At 42.0% G+C, this 18,516-nt stretch overlaps 1 protein-coding gene across 1 annotated transcript; it reads right to left on the reverse strand.

Annotated features, from left to right (window-relative positions):
• Nucleotides 1-34: 34 nt before the first annotated feature.
• LOC104273976 (multidrug resistance-associated protein 5) lies at nt 35-18,201 on the reverse strand (the record flags this gene model as incomplete). The annotated part of the gene is made up of 16 exons (XM_009869481.1): nt 35-94; nt 2,653-2,736; nt 3,450-3,614; nt 4,839-4,952; nt 5,896-5,974; nt 6,345-6,504; nt 7,248-7,437; nt 9,723-9,812; nt 10,992-11,178; nt 12,537-12,665; nt 12,786-12,939; nt 13,482-13,611; nt 13,968-14,114; nt 15,187-15,371; nt 16,033-16,135; nt 18,058-18,201. Coding segments are annotated over 16 exons (2,121 nt in total), but the record flags the coding sequence as incomplete, so codon positions are not given.
• Nucleotides 18,202-18,516: the final 315 nt, after the last annotated feature.

Consider the following 18,516-nt stretch of genomic DNA (forward strand, 5'->3'; position numbering starts at 1 on the left):
TGAACTTTCTGCAAGTTAAGCTTTCTGAACTGGGTCACTGCTGGACCAGGCCAGAGCCAGTGCTGGCTTCAGGAAAGCAGAAGGAACTCCCAGCCTGGAAGAAGAAGGAGGACAAGGTCAGGATCAGAGTGCCATTAGCTCAGCCTTAGCTGCAAAACGAAGCCACACTCTGACCCCAGCGCCACTTGAGGACTAGACACATTAACTTTTTTTATTTAGGGGAAATACTGAAATGCTGCAAGACCCAAGACAATCCTGTGCTTGATAGTTGCACATGACAACTGACTAAACTGTTTTAATCAGAGCCTTAGGCAGATGCATTTCCCATTCTCTCTCTCTCTCCCCTTAAGGTATCCAGCCTTCAGCTTCACATTTGACCCAGCTCTACTTCCAGGGAAGAAGCAGGCATTGCCTCTTTGGCCTATCACCACCCCAGGTCCCTTGTGCCTCTGCCCAGTTTCTTTTTGCCCTCAGGTTACTGATCAAAAAAAGAACGTCCCACTCAGCTGGGTGTTCTTTGAAGAGAGGCTTGTGACTTCTCCCTTTCCTAAACCACACCACAGAGTCACACTGCTCCTTGAATTGAGCAGTGCTGAGCAAAATGGCAGCCAGTCCCTGACAGAGAGTAAGCCTGGGTCCAGGCCTGTGAACAGGCTAAGATCTGTGCTAGTTAATTCTTGCTTAGGACAAGACTTATTAAAGAACAACCAGGAGAAATGATGGGGTTTTGTGCTGTCTTCCAGCTCCAGTCTCAGCTCTGTTAATGCCATGATTTGCCTGTGGTACTGGTAGGTAGAATTGCTTGTTGTTCTGACTCTGCAGTCATGTCACATTATAAACAGTAATGCTTGCAGGTAAAGAAAGTGGAAAAATATCTGAGTCTAAGAAGGATCTGTATTCCGTCTGACCTCCACCCTTGCTACTTGGCTTGAATACTTACACTATAAATTATTACTCACTGTACTACTCAGCACAAACACAAATACATCATAAGCCACCTCCATGCTGGAAGGCACAAAAATCACCCGCTACATTTTATAAAGAAACATTTCCACTCTGAAGGAAGAAAGATCAGGCCATAGTGTATAGACAAGACAAAAAAAGCCCAGCCTGCAAAAACTGTCCCCTAGGGCTCAAAAAGTTGAGAAGCGATTTATGTGCCCAAAACAAACCACTTAAGCCAATACAATTTACAAAACCCAAAATAGTTTTATTTACTTTTCAGATTTCTGCCTCAAAGAGACATTTTGCAAACATGCTAAGGCTACAAAATGTCCAAGTTGACAAAGACATGCAACGCTGACCATTCAGTAAGTCACGGCTATTATAGGAGCGACCGTGCCCACCCGGGCCACAGGTCCCGTCAAACAGGGATGGTGTTACAGTGATCATGGCAACGTACTACACAGGACCTCGTAACCTGAGGTAGGTCTCTTTACAGTAAGAAAACGATGTCCTACACCAGTGTTACATCCTGGTCCACAAGAACCTGTTTAAAGTTCCAGAAGACGTGGAGTGGGGGACTGTTTCCTTAACAAGTGTGCAATAAAGAAACAGGGAATATAGATGTTGTTTAACCTTAGTATAAGTGAGCAGAACAAAGTTAGTGTTACCCATGCCAGTGAAAGCCAACCTAAACATCTGAGGAGTGTTAGCAGCTTCAAGATAAAGCAGCCAGTCAGCTGAAGCAACTCTGAAAAGGCTTTCCTGCTAGCATAGAGGTTATCATTTGGACCTTAGGATTAATTTGTTACAGATCATTCCATGAACAGTTAGATTTTGGTTGTGTTAGATCAGCGAAGCAGGAAGAGGTTTTGGGCTTGCTTGCATTAAAATAAACCCTGCTGATACAGTAAGAAAAACTGTATCAGGACACTGAGAAAATACAAGGCCTTAAGGTGACCCAGAAGTGGTTTCTCCACTCAGGAGATCACTAAAAACCCTGCTTTGTGAAAGCATCATGGGAAGCAGCAGCTGCTGCCGTGGTGAACATTAGCGATGCTCCAAATAGCTTAGATAAATTACAATGCAATAGTTACACCACAGAGCTCTTCTCCCCTGCGCTAGACAACAAAGATGTGACAATAAGGACACTATTGCAAAGCTTCACTTCCACTCAGACACGCAGAAAATCCAGCACTAGGAAAAGTCCAACTGTAAAAGACAAGGTGGTGTCTGATACAGTCCAATAACAAAGCCAGATCTCTGCTACTGTAAACTGTACAAAAACGATAGAAAAGAATATGCACTGTTATTAATACAGTGCTTATTTTAATATAAAATAAACAGCTTACATTTCCACTGTAAATATAGGCTATATACAGAATTATGTATAGATATAGCTACATGTATAAAGCTTCATTATAGGCCTCTGATACATTTATAACTATGGCTCCCTGAGCCATTTGTAGAGTGCATTTAATAACAAAAAATTAGTAATATGATTATGGAATAAATACAATAATAAACCCATGAAGAATTCTTCTGACACAGTTTTAAAAACTCTAGCTTGACACATTGTGCTAAAAATTAAAAGATGAAAAGGCAATAATCTGCTTGGAGGAGGAGGAAGAGCTGGCCTGCCACAGGCAGGGTGTGTAGCTCTCCAAAATTAAAGTGACTTTGCCCTGGATTTTAGCCCTTGACAGCAACCTTGTTCTCCGCAGCAGCAAACATAGCATAGAAGCGCGAGTTCTCATTGGCCAGAAGGGCAGTCGGCGTGTCGAATTCCACTACCTAAAAGCAAACAAGGAAGTACAGTATGTCAGTAAAATCCAGCAGAAAAGTGGATTCCCACCCCTTGGACTTGTGGCGCAGTGGCAAAGAAGCCAAAACATGGCACCTCTCCTTAGATGAGACAACAGGCAGTGGAAGCGCACGCTTATAGGTACATGCTGCAACCTGGGATCCCGCAAACTAGCTCAGACACTGGAAGTATCCAGCAGGAAGTAGCCTTTGGCAAACAGAGGCAGATGCTATCGGGGTTTTGCCTTCTCTGCCTCCAAGAGCTTTGCAAAATGCTCTTACGTTTGATTTAACTGTTTATGGCTCCCACATAGAAGCCTGAGAAGTGGGTAAAGTATCTCTTGTATGCCTGTTTGATAGCGCAGGGCTTCATGAAGGTAATGGGAAACTGCCACTGAGCCCTGGCAGAGATGCTTACGTTATTATCCACCTGAGAATTAATCTACAAAAAGAGATTTAAAAACACTTTTAACTGTTACTAGAGTACCATAAATGGTACTTTCTTGGAGCGTAAAAATTTTGCCCTCTTGGATCTTGTCACGATCGGGCAATAACCAGTTCCCTTGGAGTACTGTTACCAAGGACGTGAATGAACATAAAGAATTTTCTACCCTGCAGTACTAGCTGTTCCTTCAGTTCAACCCACACTTACAGCACCACCAGAGTGCAACAGGAACTGCAGCCACAGAAGTCTTTTTGCTTACCTGTCCTTGCGTTAGCACCATGATCCGATCAGAGCCCAGTACCGTATGCAGGCGATGAGCAATTGTTAACATAGTGCAGTCTGCAAATGCCTCTCTGATAGTCTCCTGAATCAGTAAGTCTGTCTCCGTGTCCATAGCAGCTGTTGCTTCATCCAGTATCAAAATCTGAAAGCAGCACATAATCCTGGCTGTTACCCATGGTAACGCTTTCCCTCCCTCGGCATAAAAATCTGTAGAGTGGGCAGAACTGCCACGACCAAGAATTGTCACAACAGGCAATCCTCACAGAGCTGTGGTCACAAAAGCAGTTTTTACAAGCACCCTGTAATTGCCTTCAACAAATTTACCCTATGGATCCACACTTGCATTTTATAGCCACATTCTAGAGCCACAAGGTGTCTGGGTTCTGACCTGGGCCTTGTTTCCACTACTTTCAGTTTAACACTCAGCAATGAAATCTCAAATACAAATTTTACCGGTGAGCTGGTCTGGTGAGCTATCCTTGGCAGTAACATTCCTTCTGGAATGAGTCAGTACTGACCAGGCTTACTAGCTCTCTTATGCTGCAAAGAACTAATCCTTCCTCTCAGACTCAGATATAAATTGATTTGGAGTGCTGTCTTGTCCAAGCTAAACTAGACTTGTTGTCTGCAGCTACTGCAGAGAAAACAGTAACTTCTGCTGAGTAGATAAAGCAGCCAGTCAGCTGAAGCAACTCTGAAAAGGCTTTCCTGCTAGCACACAGGTTACCACTTGGACCTTAGGATTAATTTGTAACAGATCATTCCATGAACAGTTAGATTTTGGTTGTGTTAGATCAGCGAAGCAGGAAGAGGTTGTGGAAGCCAAGATGTGGCTTTAAAACAGATGCAGAGTGAGCCTTAAAATATGGTGTGCAACATTTCAGGAAAAAAGGATGTTAAAATTGGAATCCTCATCAATCTCAATCCAAAAGTCCTTTCTCACTCTATTATTTGTGTTCCACTCTTGCAAAACTTTTAACTTTGCTGGCAGAGCACGCTCTCAAATTCCACTTGGAGACTACATTTTAGTGGAGCACCATGTAGAAGGGAAAAATTTGGCTGAAACAAACAGGTGGAAAAAGTAAAGAATCTGATGCTCACCACTAGCAGGACGCTCTGAATAAATTATCAAGGATTAAGCCAGTCTGACACCCTACTATTAAATACCTTTCTGTTGGCAGGACCTTATGGGAGCAAGCAGCTGGCTACAGATGCCTTCCTAGTTGTTCTAATCCTGTACCTCTCTGGGTGACAATAATTGCTGATGTGATTCTTCTGACAGACAGAATGAATCTGGCACCAAAAAAAGGCTTGCTCAGTCATATCAGTTTGATACGCCAGCTATTTCTCCCATTGCTGTGCTCACCTTGCAACGACGCAATAAAGCTCTAGCTATGCACAGTAACTGTCTCTCTCCAACTGAAAAGTTTTCCCCATTTTCCATCACTTCTGAGTCAAGTTTCATAGGCAGCTGGGCAACCTGTGTGGTAAAGAAGAGGCAAAAATCTTAAGAGCATTGCACAGACCTTTTGTAACTCCATAGCATGAGACCAACAGTTGCTCCTCCTGCAAATCTGATTTTGTCCATGTTCCAAAACATCCATCACACTTTGCTGTCCATATTTCCCTGGCTCTTTTGGAGAAATTAGTAACAAGCAATTAATGCTAAAACAGCAATACAACATGAGATCTGCACAGTTCAGCTGAAATGCTGTGACTCAGTGACAGTTCCCAAGAGCTTCACCAGCACTAAGCTAAAAGAGCTGCACCACCTTAGTAGGCAGCACTGGAATGACTTATGTACAAAGTATTTCACATCAAGAAAGAAAGCATGTCACATATAAAATCATATCAGCCTGAATACGGATCTCCTGATAAACTTTCTCACGGAGAGAAGAGAGTGAACCTAGTCCCTGCAGGAATTGCTGCAGCCTGGGTGCTACAGCCATACTTACAAGAAAGGAGGAATTGTAAATGTCATGGCAATAAGACTTGTTGCAGAGGGCCTCACAAAGGGCAAATTTTAAGTTCAGTATAAACATGCACGTATGATAATTACACCCACAAATGGGAATGCCTTCTATATTTGCACCTAAGGCACATGTAGAAAAATATCACTTGAAGTATTGTATCACTCTAGGAGTCCAAAGGTGGCAAAGCAGCACTCTGTTACATTATACACTAAAAAAGGATATATGCAAAATATGACAGGTTTGGGGGAAAAATAATCAGTCTGATAAAATCAGGAAAAAAAAAAATCAGACAAATAAACCACAGACAATGACGGGAGGAAATTTAACAAGTAAATATATAGATAAATAAATAAATAAATATCTAAGGGTCTCTGAAGAAGCTACTAAGAGAACTTGTTGTTTTGGAAGCCAACAGATGAACATATATCTCATTGGGCACATAATACTTACACACTCCTTCATGTGAGTCCTTTCCAAAGCATCCCAGATCTGTTCCTCGCTGTACTGATTGAAAGGATCCAAGTTTGATCTGGAGGGGGAAGGAGAAAACCATCAGAATTTTTATTCAGCAATGAATGGCGAAAGTGCAGTGTGCTAAAATCACCCAGGCAGGAAATTAGATGTTCCCAGCACACTAGGGTTAGAGTAGTCAAAGAACAGGAACGTAGCGATGGAAGACAAAGATATAGAAACCTAAACCAAATCTAAAGGGAAGGGAACACTTCCACAGAGCACGATCACATCCATTTCTGCACTGGGCCAGTCAAAACCATTTAGCGGTGCTTTTTCTGTTTCAAAAACAGAGAACAAAAGCCTGAGAACTACCACCTCACCATTCAAGTTCAAATATAAGCCGGTACCCCGCGTAGCTGTTCTTGCCTTCTTATGGCCTCACTAACCTCACGGTGCCACTGAACAGCACAGGTTCCTGAGGAATTATTGAGAGTTTGCTGCGAAGATCTGCCAAACCAATATCATTTATTTTCACTCCATCGATTTTAATGCAGCCTCCAGACAGTTCAACGAGACGGAAGAGTGCCATTCCAAGGGAGGACTTCCCTAAAAGCAAAACAGGAAAAACAATACTAGTGTTTCTACAGTCATAAAAACATGGAAATGAGAAAGCATTTTAAAAGCTGTCTATGTGTAACAAAAGTGTTTTAAAATACCATGAAACTCTGGCCAATAATTCTGGTAATTGCTGGGGTTCAGAATTTAAACTTCCGAGCAATTGTAGGAGCAGCTCCTAGTGCCTTCTCACAGAAGCCACCCCTGCAATGCTGCCCCACTCCTAGCACCAAAATCTTGCCAAATATACACAATACAGCAATATTAATTGCTTATTTAGAAACTACATTTTGGAGCTGATTTAAGCCACCTCACAAACAGGGGGAGTTTATTTTTCACATTAAAAGACTTCCAAGATCACTTGGAGCCAAATCTGGCTGCAGCATCAGTACAAAAAACTTTTAAGAGAGTCAGATAAGCTGCAATGAGCATGTCATAGGTAGAATTCTGTGCTGGTCAGTGGCTTGCGGTGTTAAACATTCTGAGCATACTGGTTCAGGCATAGTAAGATATCCTTCTACCTTAAAAGGGAACTTGTTTTCAGTATTGTTTACAGGGAACCTGCTTCTGTATGTACATCAACAGAATCCATCACTGACAGACTGCTGGGACCACTGCTGTGCAAAAACCAATTTATTCAAACACAGAAAAGACAGAGGAGAGCCAATACGACTGCCCCACTCTACTCCATTCCCATTCTGTAGAAATAATAACTGTTTAGTGTTTTTCTTTACCTGAGCCTGTCCTTCCCACAATGCCAATCTTTTCCTTTGGTTTGATGGTAAAGGACACTTTTTTAAGTACTAGAGGGAGGTTCTCTCGGTACCGCATCTCTGCATTTTCAAAGACAACTTCACCTTCCTGTGGCCAGTCCAGAGGAGGGGTTTTATTCTTAATTCGAGCAGGAGCTTCCAGGGAAAGTGTCTTAGGGAGAAAAAAAAAAAGTTCATTTTCCAGTAAACAAAACACCAGAAACGAAAATGCTCAGCCGCAGCTTCTTTCAGCAGTTCTTCCCTGCAGACTCAGCCTGCATCAGTTTATGGCAGTTCTGTGATGAGCTGTGTGGCTGGACGCAGGCCCAGCGGTACCACGTTGCACTGACCACACTGTTACTCCCTTCCCATTGCCTCAATAATGACTTTGGTCCTTCTCCACAACAATGTTTTTCAATGGAATTCAAAATGTATTTCAAGCCTGCTATTTATGAACACAACCCTACTGAGTTCCGTGGCACTCCAAAGACTGGACGCTTCCGGACGCAAACCCTGCTCTGTTTCCACGTCTCACTCACCGTGCCATGCCAGGGTCACCCCTGCTCCTTCTGACACAGAAAAGAACGCTCATGTGACACACTGTACTAATGCTACCCTCTTCCTTCTCTTCCTCATTCTCCCCTGTTCTGTTAAATCACTGAGTCAGTCAGGCCCCTTTCGGCTTGTTCTCTTTTGCTATTTTATTCTGCCCCTTCAAAGGTCTCTCATTAAGCACTTCACAGATCAAACAGAAAAGCAGAACCTCTGAAAACCAAGGGTGTTTTTATAGTACGTTTAGAATGAAATCAAGATTACTTTCCCATATTTGGCACAAACAGCTTCAAAGAATGGCAGAAGTCCTGTTGTGGGATTCACCTCATGCAACTTTAAACACATACAAAGTACAGATCTCTAACTGAATCAGGCCCCGTCAACTCCTCTATTGTCACTACACAAAGCTGGCATTTCTGAAGTGTGATTTTTCTCACTCTGATTTAAACACTTAGAATGAATAATAAATTGCCCTTTGGAGATATCCATCTCCCACACTGACTGTAGAGACATCCCACAGGGACTATGTCAGTTGTGGATTTCTGCAACATCTAGTTAAAAGCAGATTAATTGTACCTCAAGGTTTTGATAAAAACAGCAATCTGCTACAATAGTACTGCAATTCTTTGAGCTTGGTGCTTCTGACAGACATCTCCGAGCCCACACTGAAAGAAGCCAAGCCTGGAACTTGGTAAGACACAGAACCTGCACAATGTTTCACTGCTCATCCACCCCTTCACTTCAGATTCAAAATAGTCTTACAGGTTAGAGATCCAAATAAGAAAAAAAAGATCACAGAAAGCATTGCTTAAGGGTGATATCAAATGATAGACAGTAACTTTACAAAACAAAACAAACCCCAAACAAACAAAAATCCACTCCACAACTGGCTACAACTATAGGTTTTGCCACTGAAGACCTGATCACTACTGAGAAACCCATCCCATTCCAGGCAGTACGTGACACACACTTATAAAATTGTGTGGTCACCAAGTCTTCCATGTACAGAAATTTTCTACTTAGATGCCATAAGAAGATTTATTTAACCAGGAGATTGGGCAGTTTCAAATTATTACTTTTTCTTTATTATAAAATACACAGTCTAAAAAAAAATGCTACAAATATCAACTACTACATAGCCCAGATTTACCAAATAGACATAGCTCCCTCCAAAGTTCAGAGGAAACATATATTATGTGTTAAGTAAAAAAAAGCCTTTCACCTCAAAGACCAGAACCAGCAGAAGGCTTTTCTCCTGCCTACACCTTCCTCATTGACCTACACCCAGCTCTGCACACACAAATGCTAGTTTTGAAGAAAGGGTTACACATAATCAGAGCCATCAGAGCAGCTTGCTAAGCATTTAGCCTGGCATTTCTCATGTTTAGCCCTGCACATTTCTCATGTTGGCAATGAGAGTAGTTCCTTGTCTTTTTAACCATAAAAAAGTATGGCTGTGGAAAAAGTAATTTATGAGGACATAACAGAATCACATGTAGATACAAAGTAAGTTATCTGTGTTTAAATGAAGGAGTTCCACTAGGTTTGGAACAATGGATGCCATAACACCACCCTTTTACTGTAAAATATTATATTGAATTCCCAGTTACCTGTTTCACACTCTCCGCTCTATATTTAGAGTGTCAGTAAACTCTCAATATCCTCATATAACATCAGTGATGCCAAGCAAGTGATGCCTGTAAATTTAGTTACCTACCAGCACGCTTATACACATGCTCATAAAACAAATTCACCCTGTAGTATTATGGTACGTGCGGTAACAAGATCAGGAACATATATTCTGCACTAAGGCAGGTTATGGCTGACTTTGTCTTCTCTTACACCAGCAACATAACAAGCAACAAGAGATTTTACAACAAGCTGTTGAACGTATTATTGTCCTACCTTGATGTAGTGATCAATCCTCTCCACTGAGGTAAAGCGAGCTTCTGTCTCTGAAGCAAGTCTGACCGTAAATTGGAATAATCCTGTTAACTGGAGTGATGGAAGAAAACAAAGACGAATTTAGAGAGCTGTGATTTATTACTGAATTAAGTGGTGATCCTAACACACAGCGTGGCCTGCAGGACTATGGAAGTGATCCTCCCCCTGTAATCGGCACTTGTGAGGAAACACCTCAAACCCTGTGTTCAGTTTTGGACCCTTTGCTACAAGAAAGACACTGAGGAGCTGGAGTGTGTCCAAAAGGAGAGCAATAAAGAGATCTGATCACTCTCTACAACTACGTGAAAGGAGGTTGTAGTGAGGTGGGTGTCAGTCTCTTCTCCCAGGTAAGAAGTGATAGGACAAGAGGGAATGGCCTCAAGTGGCACCAGGGGAGATATAGATTGGATATTAGGATTCTTCACTGAAAGGGTTGTTAAGCACTGGAACAGGCTGCCCAGGGAAGTGATGGAGGCATCACCCTTGAAGGTGTTTAATGGACATGTAGGTGTGGTACTTAGGGAGATGGTTTAGTGGTGGTGGACTTGGCAGCGTTGGGTTAACAATTGGACTTTATCCTAAAGGTCTTTTCCAACCTAAATGATTCTATGACATTTGATACAAGAGTTCTTGCCTTTGAGCACCATACAGCTAAGGAACCTAAGGCAAGTTAATTTTAGTTAATAGTTAAGATTTTTGTTAATCACTTGGAAAACCAGCAGTCCAGTTTAAATGCCTATGTTCTGTCATGTCAATTAGTGCCACCAGGAGGCAGAAAAGGCCAAACAACAGCTCTTCTAGCAAGCGATCTTTGCCCGGAGCCAGTTTAATCTGCACCAAGCAATGCTGGATGGACACTGTCAAACGTACTGCAGGCAATGCGTTAAGACACCAGTTTGGCAGATGTCTGATGTAACATCAAGCCATCTTCCGGAAATACCCAGCAAAATTGCTATTTTCAGCCTCAAACGGTTTCTACTTCATTGTTTAAGAGGAAGGCAGGTCCCCAAAACAATAACCTTAAGCACCTAAATCCTCCTAACTTGTAAATTACTTTCTAGCAAAAGGTCTGGACTCTGAATTGCTTTCCTCCCCATTACCAAAAGCAGTAACAGTACCTCTGTCCATTCTAGTGCATTAAGGAAAGTTTTCAATGGTGTGTTACTTTTACTCCTTAGTGTAACTACATGAAGTGAGAAATCACATACTCTAGTACATGGACATACTCACCTGCACAGCATAAGAGATAGCCAGCCCAGCATAGGCAGGAGCAATCTGGCCATGCATCAGGACAATCATGAGGCCAGTGGTTGTGATAAGAGCGATGCTGATAACGTCCAGCCGTACAGCAAGCCAGCGCATCGCACAGCTGAACAGGTAAAACGGGGCCTGATTGTCATCTAGGAGCTCCTGATACCTGGAACGAACACAGGAAAGGTTAGTGGACCTTCACGGTCTTGGTGTTCTACAAATAGCAGAGCTACTTAAAACCCTGTTCCAATACCAGAATTCAGGGTGGGGAAGGCTAGTCCATCACTGACAAAGTCTCAAACCAGGTCATGAAAGTAGAGTTTACAAACTTTCCTGAATAATGACATATTTACTCAGCTTAAAATCTAAGGAGTCAAATTACCAAGTTTCTGTGTACAGTAAGTTACATTGGGTGAATCGAAATTCAGGGACATTACACACACTGCCACCGCAAGTTCACCTACACAAGACCTTCCCAAGGATACTCAATGGCTACAAATTACTCCATGAGTAACTGCAACAGTGCTTTGCAACATGCACAGAATAGGTGTTATTTGATACACAAGGATAAAAGTAAAGTTACAGTAAGTTTCGGTAGGATTGGTGATACTAATTAGAACACCTCAATAACCACTTAATTTTCAAGCTTGTCACTGCAGAAGTGAGAAAGTATATTTAATGGGAGATTCACAAAGCCCGTAACTAGATTTTCTGAACACTCCACGCAGTTTTACACCAATCGCTGTTGCACAGTGCAGGCAGTGCTCTAGCACCAGCAGTGCTAAGGGACTGCTCTTTGCACCTCTGCTGCCTCTCACCTAAGCTGGTGCAGCAGCATCTTCACAGAGCTTCTGTGGCGATTTTCCCTGTGCTCCCATGCTATTGGTCTCATAACCTCACACCTGCAAAACTCTGATACTGCTCTGGCAAGTTCTCACAGGAAGCAACTACCACGCATGTGAGAAATGATTCACTTTCCCTCACCAACATTTGCTGTGCAGATTTTAGTTTATACTAGAGCAAACCAAGCATAGTGCACAAGGTGGCTAGCAGTCACTTAAATACTGGATAAATGCCATCCAATTGCACACGTGCACAGCAATCAACGCTACGGGCACTGAGGTTTTGTTGGCCTGCTCTAAACTATGTCAATATCATCAACAAGGAGAAGCAACCAACAGAGAGTATGAGGAGGACCTGATGAAAACTATATGCTAGAGAAAAAGTATGGCCAAAAAATTGTCCTCACCATTCTCATTGCTACTTGCTGCACTGCAGAGAACTCCAGAGGAGGGCATTCACCTGGGACCCTACCACTGTTCTTACCAGTTAGATACTGGGGAGTTCTCCCTTACCCTTCTCTTCCCTGTTTTTCACTTTTTCCACCCAAAAACTAACTTCCACTCCTAGAGCCAATGCATGCTATCAGCTTTACAGATCCCATTAACAAACCTTTCTAAACGTAAACCTGTTGCACCCTGTCTTGCGCACCTCCACCCCTCTCAGACAGATATCTACACTGACCTGTGCAGAAATTCCTGTCCTTTGTGGTAGGCGTGGATTGTGGAGAGACCCTGGATGCTAGATGTAATATGAGACAGGAAAGGAGACTGTGTGATGTTGTCCAGACGCTTGAGCTCTCGAATAAAGACTCTGGAAGCAAAGAAGCACTTTTAAATGATACGCATGTTGAGGCATACATACTTAAAGAACCCTACGTCCTTAAAAGATCAATGTATTTTTACTTTTAGTCAAAGCAAATGATGCGCTTACCTGGACACAACATGCAGAACTGTGAACAGCACAATGAGGGGCCCCACTGCAACCAGGAACCAGGGGAAAACTCCAGAAATCATCCCCACGCAAAAGAACACAAGGATGACATTCTGGATGAACATTTCTGCTTGAAATGGCAAACGAACATCAACTGGAAAAGATGGATGGAAGAGAGTAAGATCTTGAGTACAGAAAGCTAAAACAACGTGTATAAAGCAATTCAGTCCAGCTGTACATCATCATCGAGGGCAGAAATTTCTCATGGCTTACACAAATTTAAAATGTACATTTTCCTTAGGGGTGCTTTTATCTTCTGAGATGCTAGTAGTCTTTCCAGTTACTCCCAGTTGCAGAAACAGCCCTGATGTAGCTCTGACCTAATTTCCACCTTCGATGCACATGAACTTACTCTGAAACTCAGGGTTCTCCCTGCATTAACTGCTAAGGGTCTGCTGAGTCCATGTGCAGTCAGTAGGCAGAAAAGCACATCTTTATAAGCGAACAGACTTGAGGTATCAGCTGCCTTCTAGAATCATAACCAGGTATGTCCCAACTCCTGCTTCGGCTATTATGAGTCCACAATTGGCAATACATACAGGGTACGATGTCCCCAACAGCAAGAGACTGGAGAGTACTAAGGAGGCAACTTAGAGGTCTGCACGTGGAATTTACAGCGCATGCAGTGAGAGATACCTTCATCCATGTCTTTGGAAAACCTATTAAGAATCCGACCAGTGGGTGTAGTGTCAAAGAACTTCATGGGGCTACGCAGAATCCGTCGGAAGAGTTCATCATGGAGCCTTGAGGATGCTCTGAGAGTTCCCTGATAATGCAGAAAACGTTGCAGCATTATGAAAGGATGTTTGCCTTCCTGTCACTGCCCCTCCCTTGGGGACCAACACATTCTGCTCCTTTTCTCTCTCCAACTGTAATGCTTATTTCTTGCATTCCATGCTTCCAACCAGTGGGAGGAAGCTATTAATTTGGGCAGAAGTTTGACAAAAGGCATGATGCAGCCCCAAGAGATGACTTAAGGAAACCTGACAATCCGTGATCTGACTTCCTCTCATTCAAAAACCTCTCTTGGGAGGTGACCAAAAGAACATGGTGACAGCAGTATGCACAAGGGGCAACGGGAGGGGGACAGACATAAGAAAAACCAGCAGCCTTGGCACATACCTTTACAAAGACAACACCACGAACAGCTTTCAGGATCAACATAACTGCCATAGACAGCGCATAGATGCCAGCATAGTAATGCATGTGAGGATTGTCTTTCATACTGTTGCTTATGACAGTATCGTTTCCCAAAGTCACGCTGGTGTTCTGCAGAAAATTCAAGGTTTCAATGGATAGTTAAAATAAGGATTAATCATGTCCATATGGCGAAATTTAACTGTCCTCTGTCCCCTCCCACCATATTTGAGATTTCTTCTTTAAATAAAGTACTTCAACAACCTCTGAAAATTTCAAGAAGTTCTTCCTAGCAGATACACCTGAGTTGCAGATTTGTAGTCCTTGGCCTTTTTCCTACAATATTTTTGAAGATAATACCACATCACTTACTTCATTTTACTCCTAATCTCTCCTTTCCTGCTTATAATTTCTTCTGTTGTTCGGATCACCACCAGATACTCACATACCACCACTCCTATTACATAGCAGTATTCACACCTTGGATAAGTTGTACAATGTCCTTCTTATCAAATACGGTGCTGTTTTTATTTTCTACCAGTATGCAGCAAATTCCTTACCGTCACACTATCATGAATTTTCAGTTCGCTTTTTACTTTTATTTTTTAATCTTTAAGTATATTTAAGGACCTCGTTGCTTAATTTTAAAACTGTTGGCCATCTGCACTTCATTATTTCTTCTCCAAGGTTAGCATTTTGCTCCCCTCACCCCCAAAAAATAATCCTGCAGTTATATTTGAATCTTTAAACACAACAAGATTTGCCAAAGCCCCTAGAGTGGGAAAAGTCCCAAACCATTCTAGCTCATCACAGTCTTCAAAGGAACTCCCAGAAGTTATTTGACTTAAAGCCATATACTTTAACAAGATTATCCTGTTAGATATAAGGTCATGTTCAAATGAAAAATAGCCCTAGAATTAGAGCTTGTTGATGCCTTTCACATTTTCACTTCCTTTCCTTAGACTAACCAAGTCAAGAAACAAGAGGACAGCACAAAACCACATGAGCTATTATATCTTTCTTATCAGTGGAGCTCTCAATTCTTGGAGATGAACTCTCTAGTGAGATCCACCTCTTGGGGAGCCTTACAACTTGCTGAAACTAGGAAGCACCATTTTGTCTCATAGGACTGCCTGGGATTAATCTAGGAGAGCAATTCCCTGCCTGTTAAAACACAACAGAGTAAAAAAGCCATTTATCTTACTCCACTGCCTTGCTTGATCCAAAAACTCAGCCACCAGTTGCTAAAAGCTGTACTGCCCACGTTCAGCACAAACAGGGCCATGATGACGAGGAACGCGAAGGGGCCTCCAGCTGCCTGAATGTAGATACCGTAAACAGACCAGGGGACTGAGCCTTTGCCTTTCTCTTCCAACTGGACCAACTGGCCTGTGAAACAAAGGAGGAAGGAGCGAGGAAAAGAAAGTTGTTCCATGAAACTTGTGGAAGTTTGTGAACATGTACAAAACTACAGTCATTTTCAAACCACGCCGAGTACTTTCAGAAATGCAGACATTAATACGTTCAAAAAGTTTAATAAAAAGTCACATTTCCTTTGCATAATCATTCATGTCACGGTATTTCTGGAAAAATGTAAACCAGCACAGACTTAAACACAAGGCTGGTATTATTATTTTCTAAACGCTGCTGAAGTTCAATGCTCACATTAAACAGAGGTCAGATCTTCCAATTTTTCATACACAAATGCCACATCCTGCCTAGGGCTCTGCAAGTACCATCTGTACATGTTGTCCTTAGGACAGGAGGGAGAGGTGGTGTGGGAAACTGGGCACTGCAAGCTCCTTCATGCCAGCAGCATCTGACCAGCAGCAGCCTGATCAAACTTAAAAACATTGTGCATGCACCCACGTTTCATTAATTAATGAACGTTCTCTGCCCACTGTCTGCATCCTACCAACCACACCGAGCAACCAGGACTTGAGAGAGCTTTCAAAACCCGAGAGGTACATTCATAATACACTAGTAAGCTCAAAGTATTTGCTTTTGGTGTATAAAATAATTATAGCCAGAAATTTGATTACATAGTTACCCTCTTCCTTCTTTACAACTTTCTCCTTCTTCACAGACCCTGTTTTGGTACTTTTATCTTGGGGTCTTTTCAGTGAACTGTTTGTGTTCTTCTTTATATTGATCTGTAGAAGAACAATGACACAAAACATACTGGAGTCATTTGCTTTGACATTTTCATACCTGAATCCAAACTTTTTATAAACTGCCTCCTAAGGACAAAGGCTTTCAGTAGCTCAGCATTCATATCAAGGAGGATATTAACTTCATTAGTTTTATGTTTGATTCTGGTGGATTAAATTATCTTCCTCTATTAACCTGAACTTCTACCAATCTGTAGTGGTAGTGTGCAAGTTAATTTACAGAATCAGTGACATCACGTGCATACATGGTAGAGGAATGACACCCCAACTACTCAGATGCAATGCCCCTGTCCCTTTGTGAAAATAACTCCTAATTTTATTAAGAGGCTTCTTTTTTTTTTTTCCTTCCCCCCAAATACCTTAGTACTCCACTCAGGAAAGCTCTCCGGAAACATCTCTAGGACAAAGTCAGGCTAACTTGGTCTTCCACAAATCAAACGGCCAACCACTGAGCTGCATACACAATTGCTCTCCAAACCCAGCCAGCTTCCCACACATGGAAGTTGCTACCTGCTCAGAGAGAGCCTACACCAACTGAAACCCCCTACACAGGATCTTCAGGGTCCTCTTCCCACACTTTACATGAGAAGAGACATCTCACGTGTACCAAACCACAGAGAATCTAACTTGACCATCTATTTCTCCTTATCCCATTGGGAATGCAAACTAACACTCCTTCCATGAGTGAGTGCTTACAGGGAGACAGTGAAGGTCAGCCAAGGAACCTCACTGCTAACTGTCACTACACTGATCCGAGAACAGATCAGCAGAACTATAATCTTCATGCCCCAGAACAGATATGCAGGTCAATGCAACATACTGTGTTGCTTCTTTAATTTAACACCTCCCAAGAGAAAGATTGCACCAAGTACCTTCCAGATCTGTATATTTATCACAAGCCTCTCGTCTTCTAAAAAAATAAACTGCTGATGTGCTTTTTAATCTCTTCTTAACAGAAAACGCACACAACACTTCAAGAAGTAAATGATCATCAAATAAAAAGCAGTAAAGAGGGGGGCCGGTTAGCTCAGTGGTTTGAGCGCGGTGCTGACAACAAAGACCAACACCGAGGTCACGGGTTCGATTCCCACTCGGTCCCCACGTGTTGCCTGGTCTAGTCGAGAGGTGGTGTCCCTGCCCCCAACAGGGAGGTTGGACTAGATGATCTCTAAGGTCCCTTTCCAGCCTAGGCCATTCTATGATTCTACTTATTCCAAAGAATAACTTCAGGAGACAAACAAAAGAAAGATGGGAAAAAATAAATTGCTGAAAATTTAAATGCATGTCCTACTGAATGGTTCTTGTATTTTCTAGATTTACAGTTTTTTCCACTGAATAAAATACTCGAGCACAAAGCTTGCATTTACAGCCATTATTTCATAACAGCATCAAGCAACAGTGTGGGGTTTTTTTCTCAAATCCCTCCCCCCAAAAAACAAAGCATTTTCAGTTACATTTTCACAAAACTGTCACATCTAACTTTTGTCAAGTTGCAACACTTTTCCTGTGCTTCAGTCATGCTCTGTTTGAAAAAGAACTAACAAACCAGTAAAAATTCGTTCAGACAAATATTTGTCCAGGTGTGTGCTAATTCAGGGGCAAGTTAAGAAGTGGGGTGTACAATAAAAGAGAGAACAAGATTCCTGCTCTGAGCATCATCAGACGATACATCGCTTTTGTGTTCAACTCATGAACTCATTGGCAGAGTCCTCTCTGCTACGTATTCCCCAAATACCAACTGTGACTGCAAAAAGGAAGTGCTAAGCACAGATTATTCTACAGCAAATCTATTGGTCACATCAATGACTATGTGAAGCCATTTTCCAGTCTTCCAGCTACATCATTTGGTTCACCTCATCAGAAGAGTTATTACTGAGAGCATTTTAAAATAAACTAACAAGCACCTCGATATGTGGTGTTTCTCCCAGCTGTAGGTTATTAAAAATAGTTGCATAGTCTCCATTTAAATTCATCAGCTCCTCATGACTTCCTCGCTCAGTAATGCAGCCTTCTTTCATGAAGATCACTTCATCGCAGTCAACAAGATACTGGAGAAAACAGCAGCAAGAACAAGTCTTTATCATTATGCCCCATATTCAGATACTCCCACACAATCTTTTCCAGTAATTTATAGACATTTGCACACAACACACCTCTTCTGAGGTAACACACATCTGATTTATAAGATGTCCTCAAATGACTAGAGCACCATGATTACTCTCACTGTACACAGATAAGAAGCTTTTATGTTCTGTCAAAAGCAACCAATTACAGAAGACACAATTCAGGATACTTATACATTGCAAATACTGATATACCAAGTATTAATATTTCTATGCGCAGAAGACAGTAAAAAAAAAAAA

This window comes from Apaloderma vittatum, unplaced genomic scaffold (assembly GCF_000703405.1).
Source record: "Apaloderma vittatum isolate BGI_N311 unplaced genomic scaffold, ASM70340v1 scaffold4645, whole genome shotgun sequence".
NCBI lineage: Eukaryota > Metazoa > Chordata > Aves > Trogoniformes > Trogonidae > Apaloderma > Apaloderma vittatum.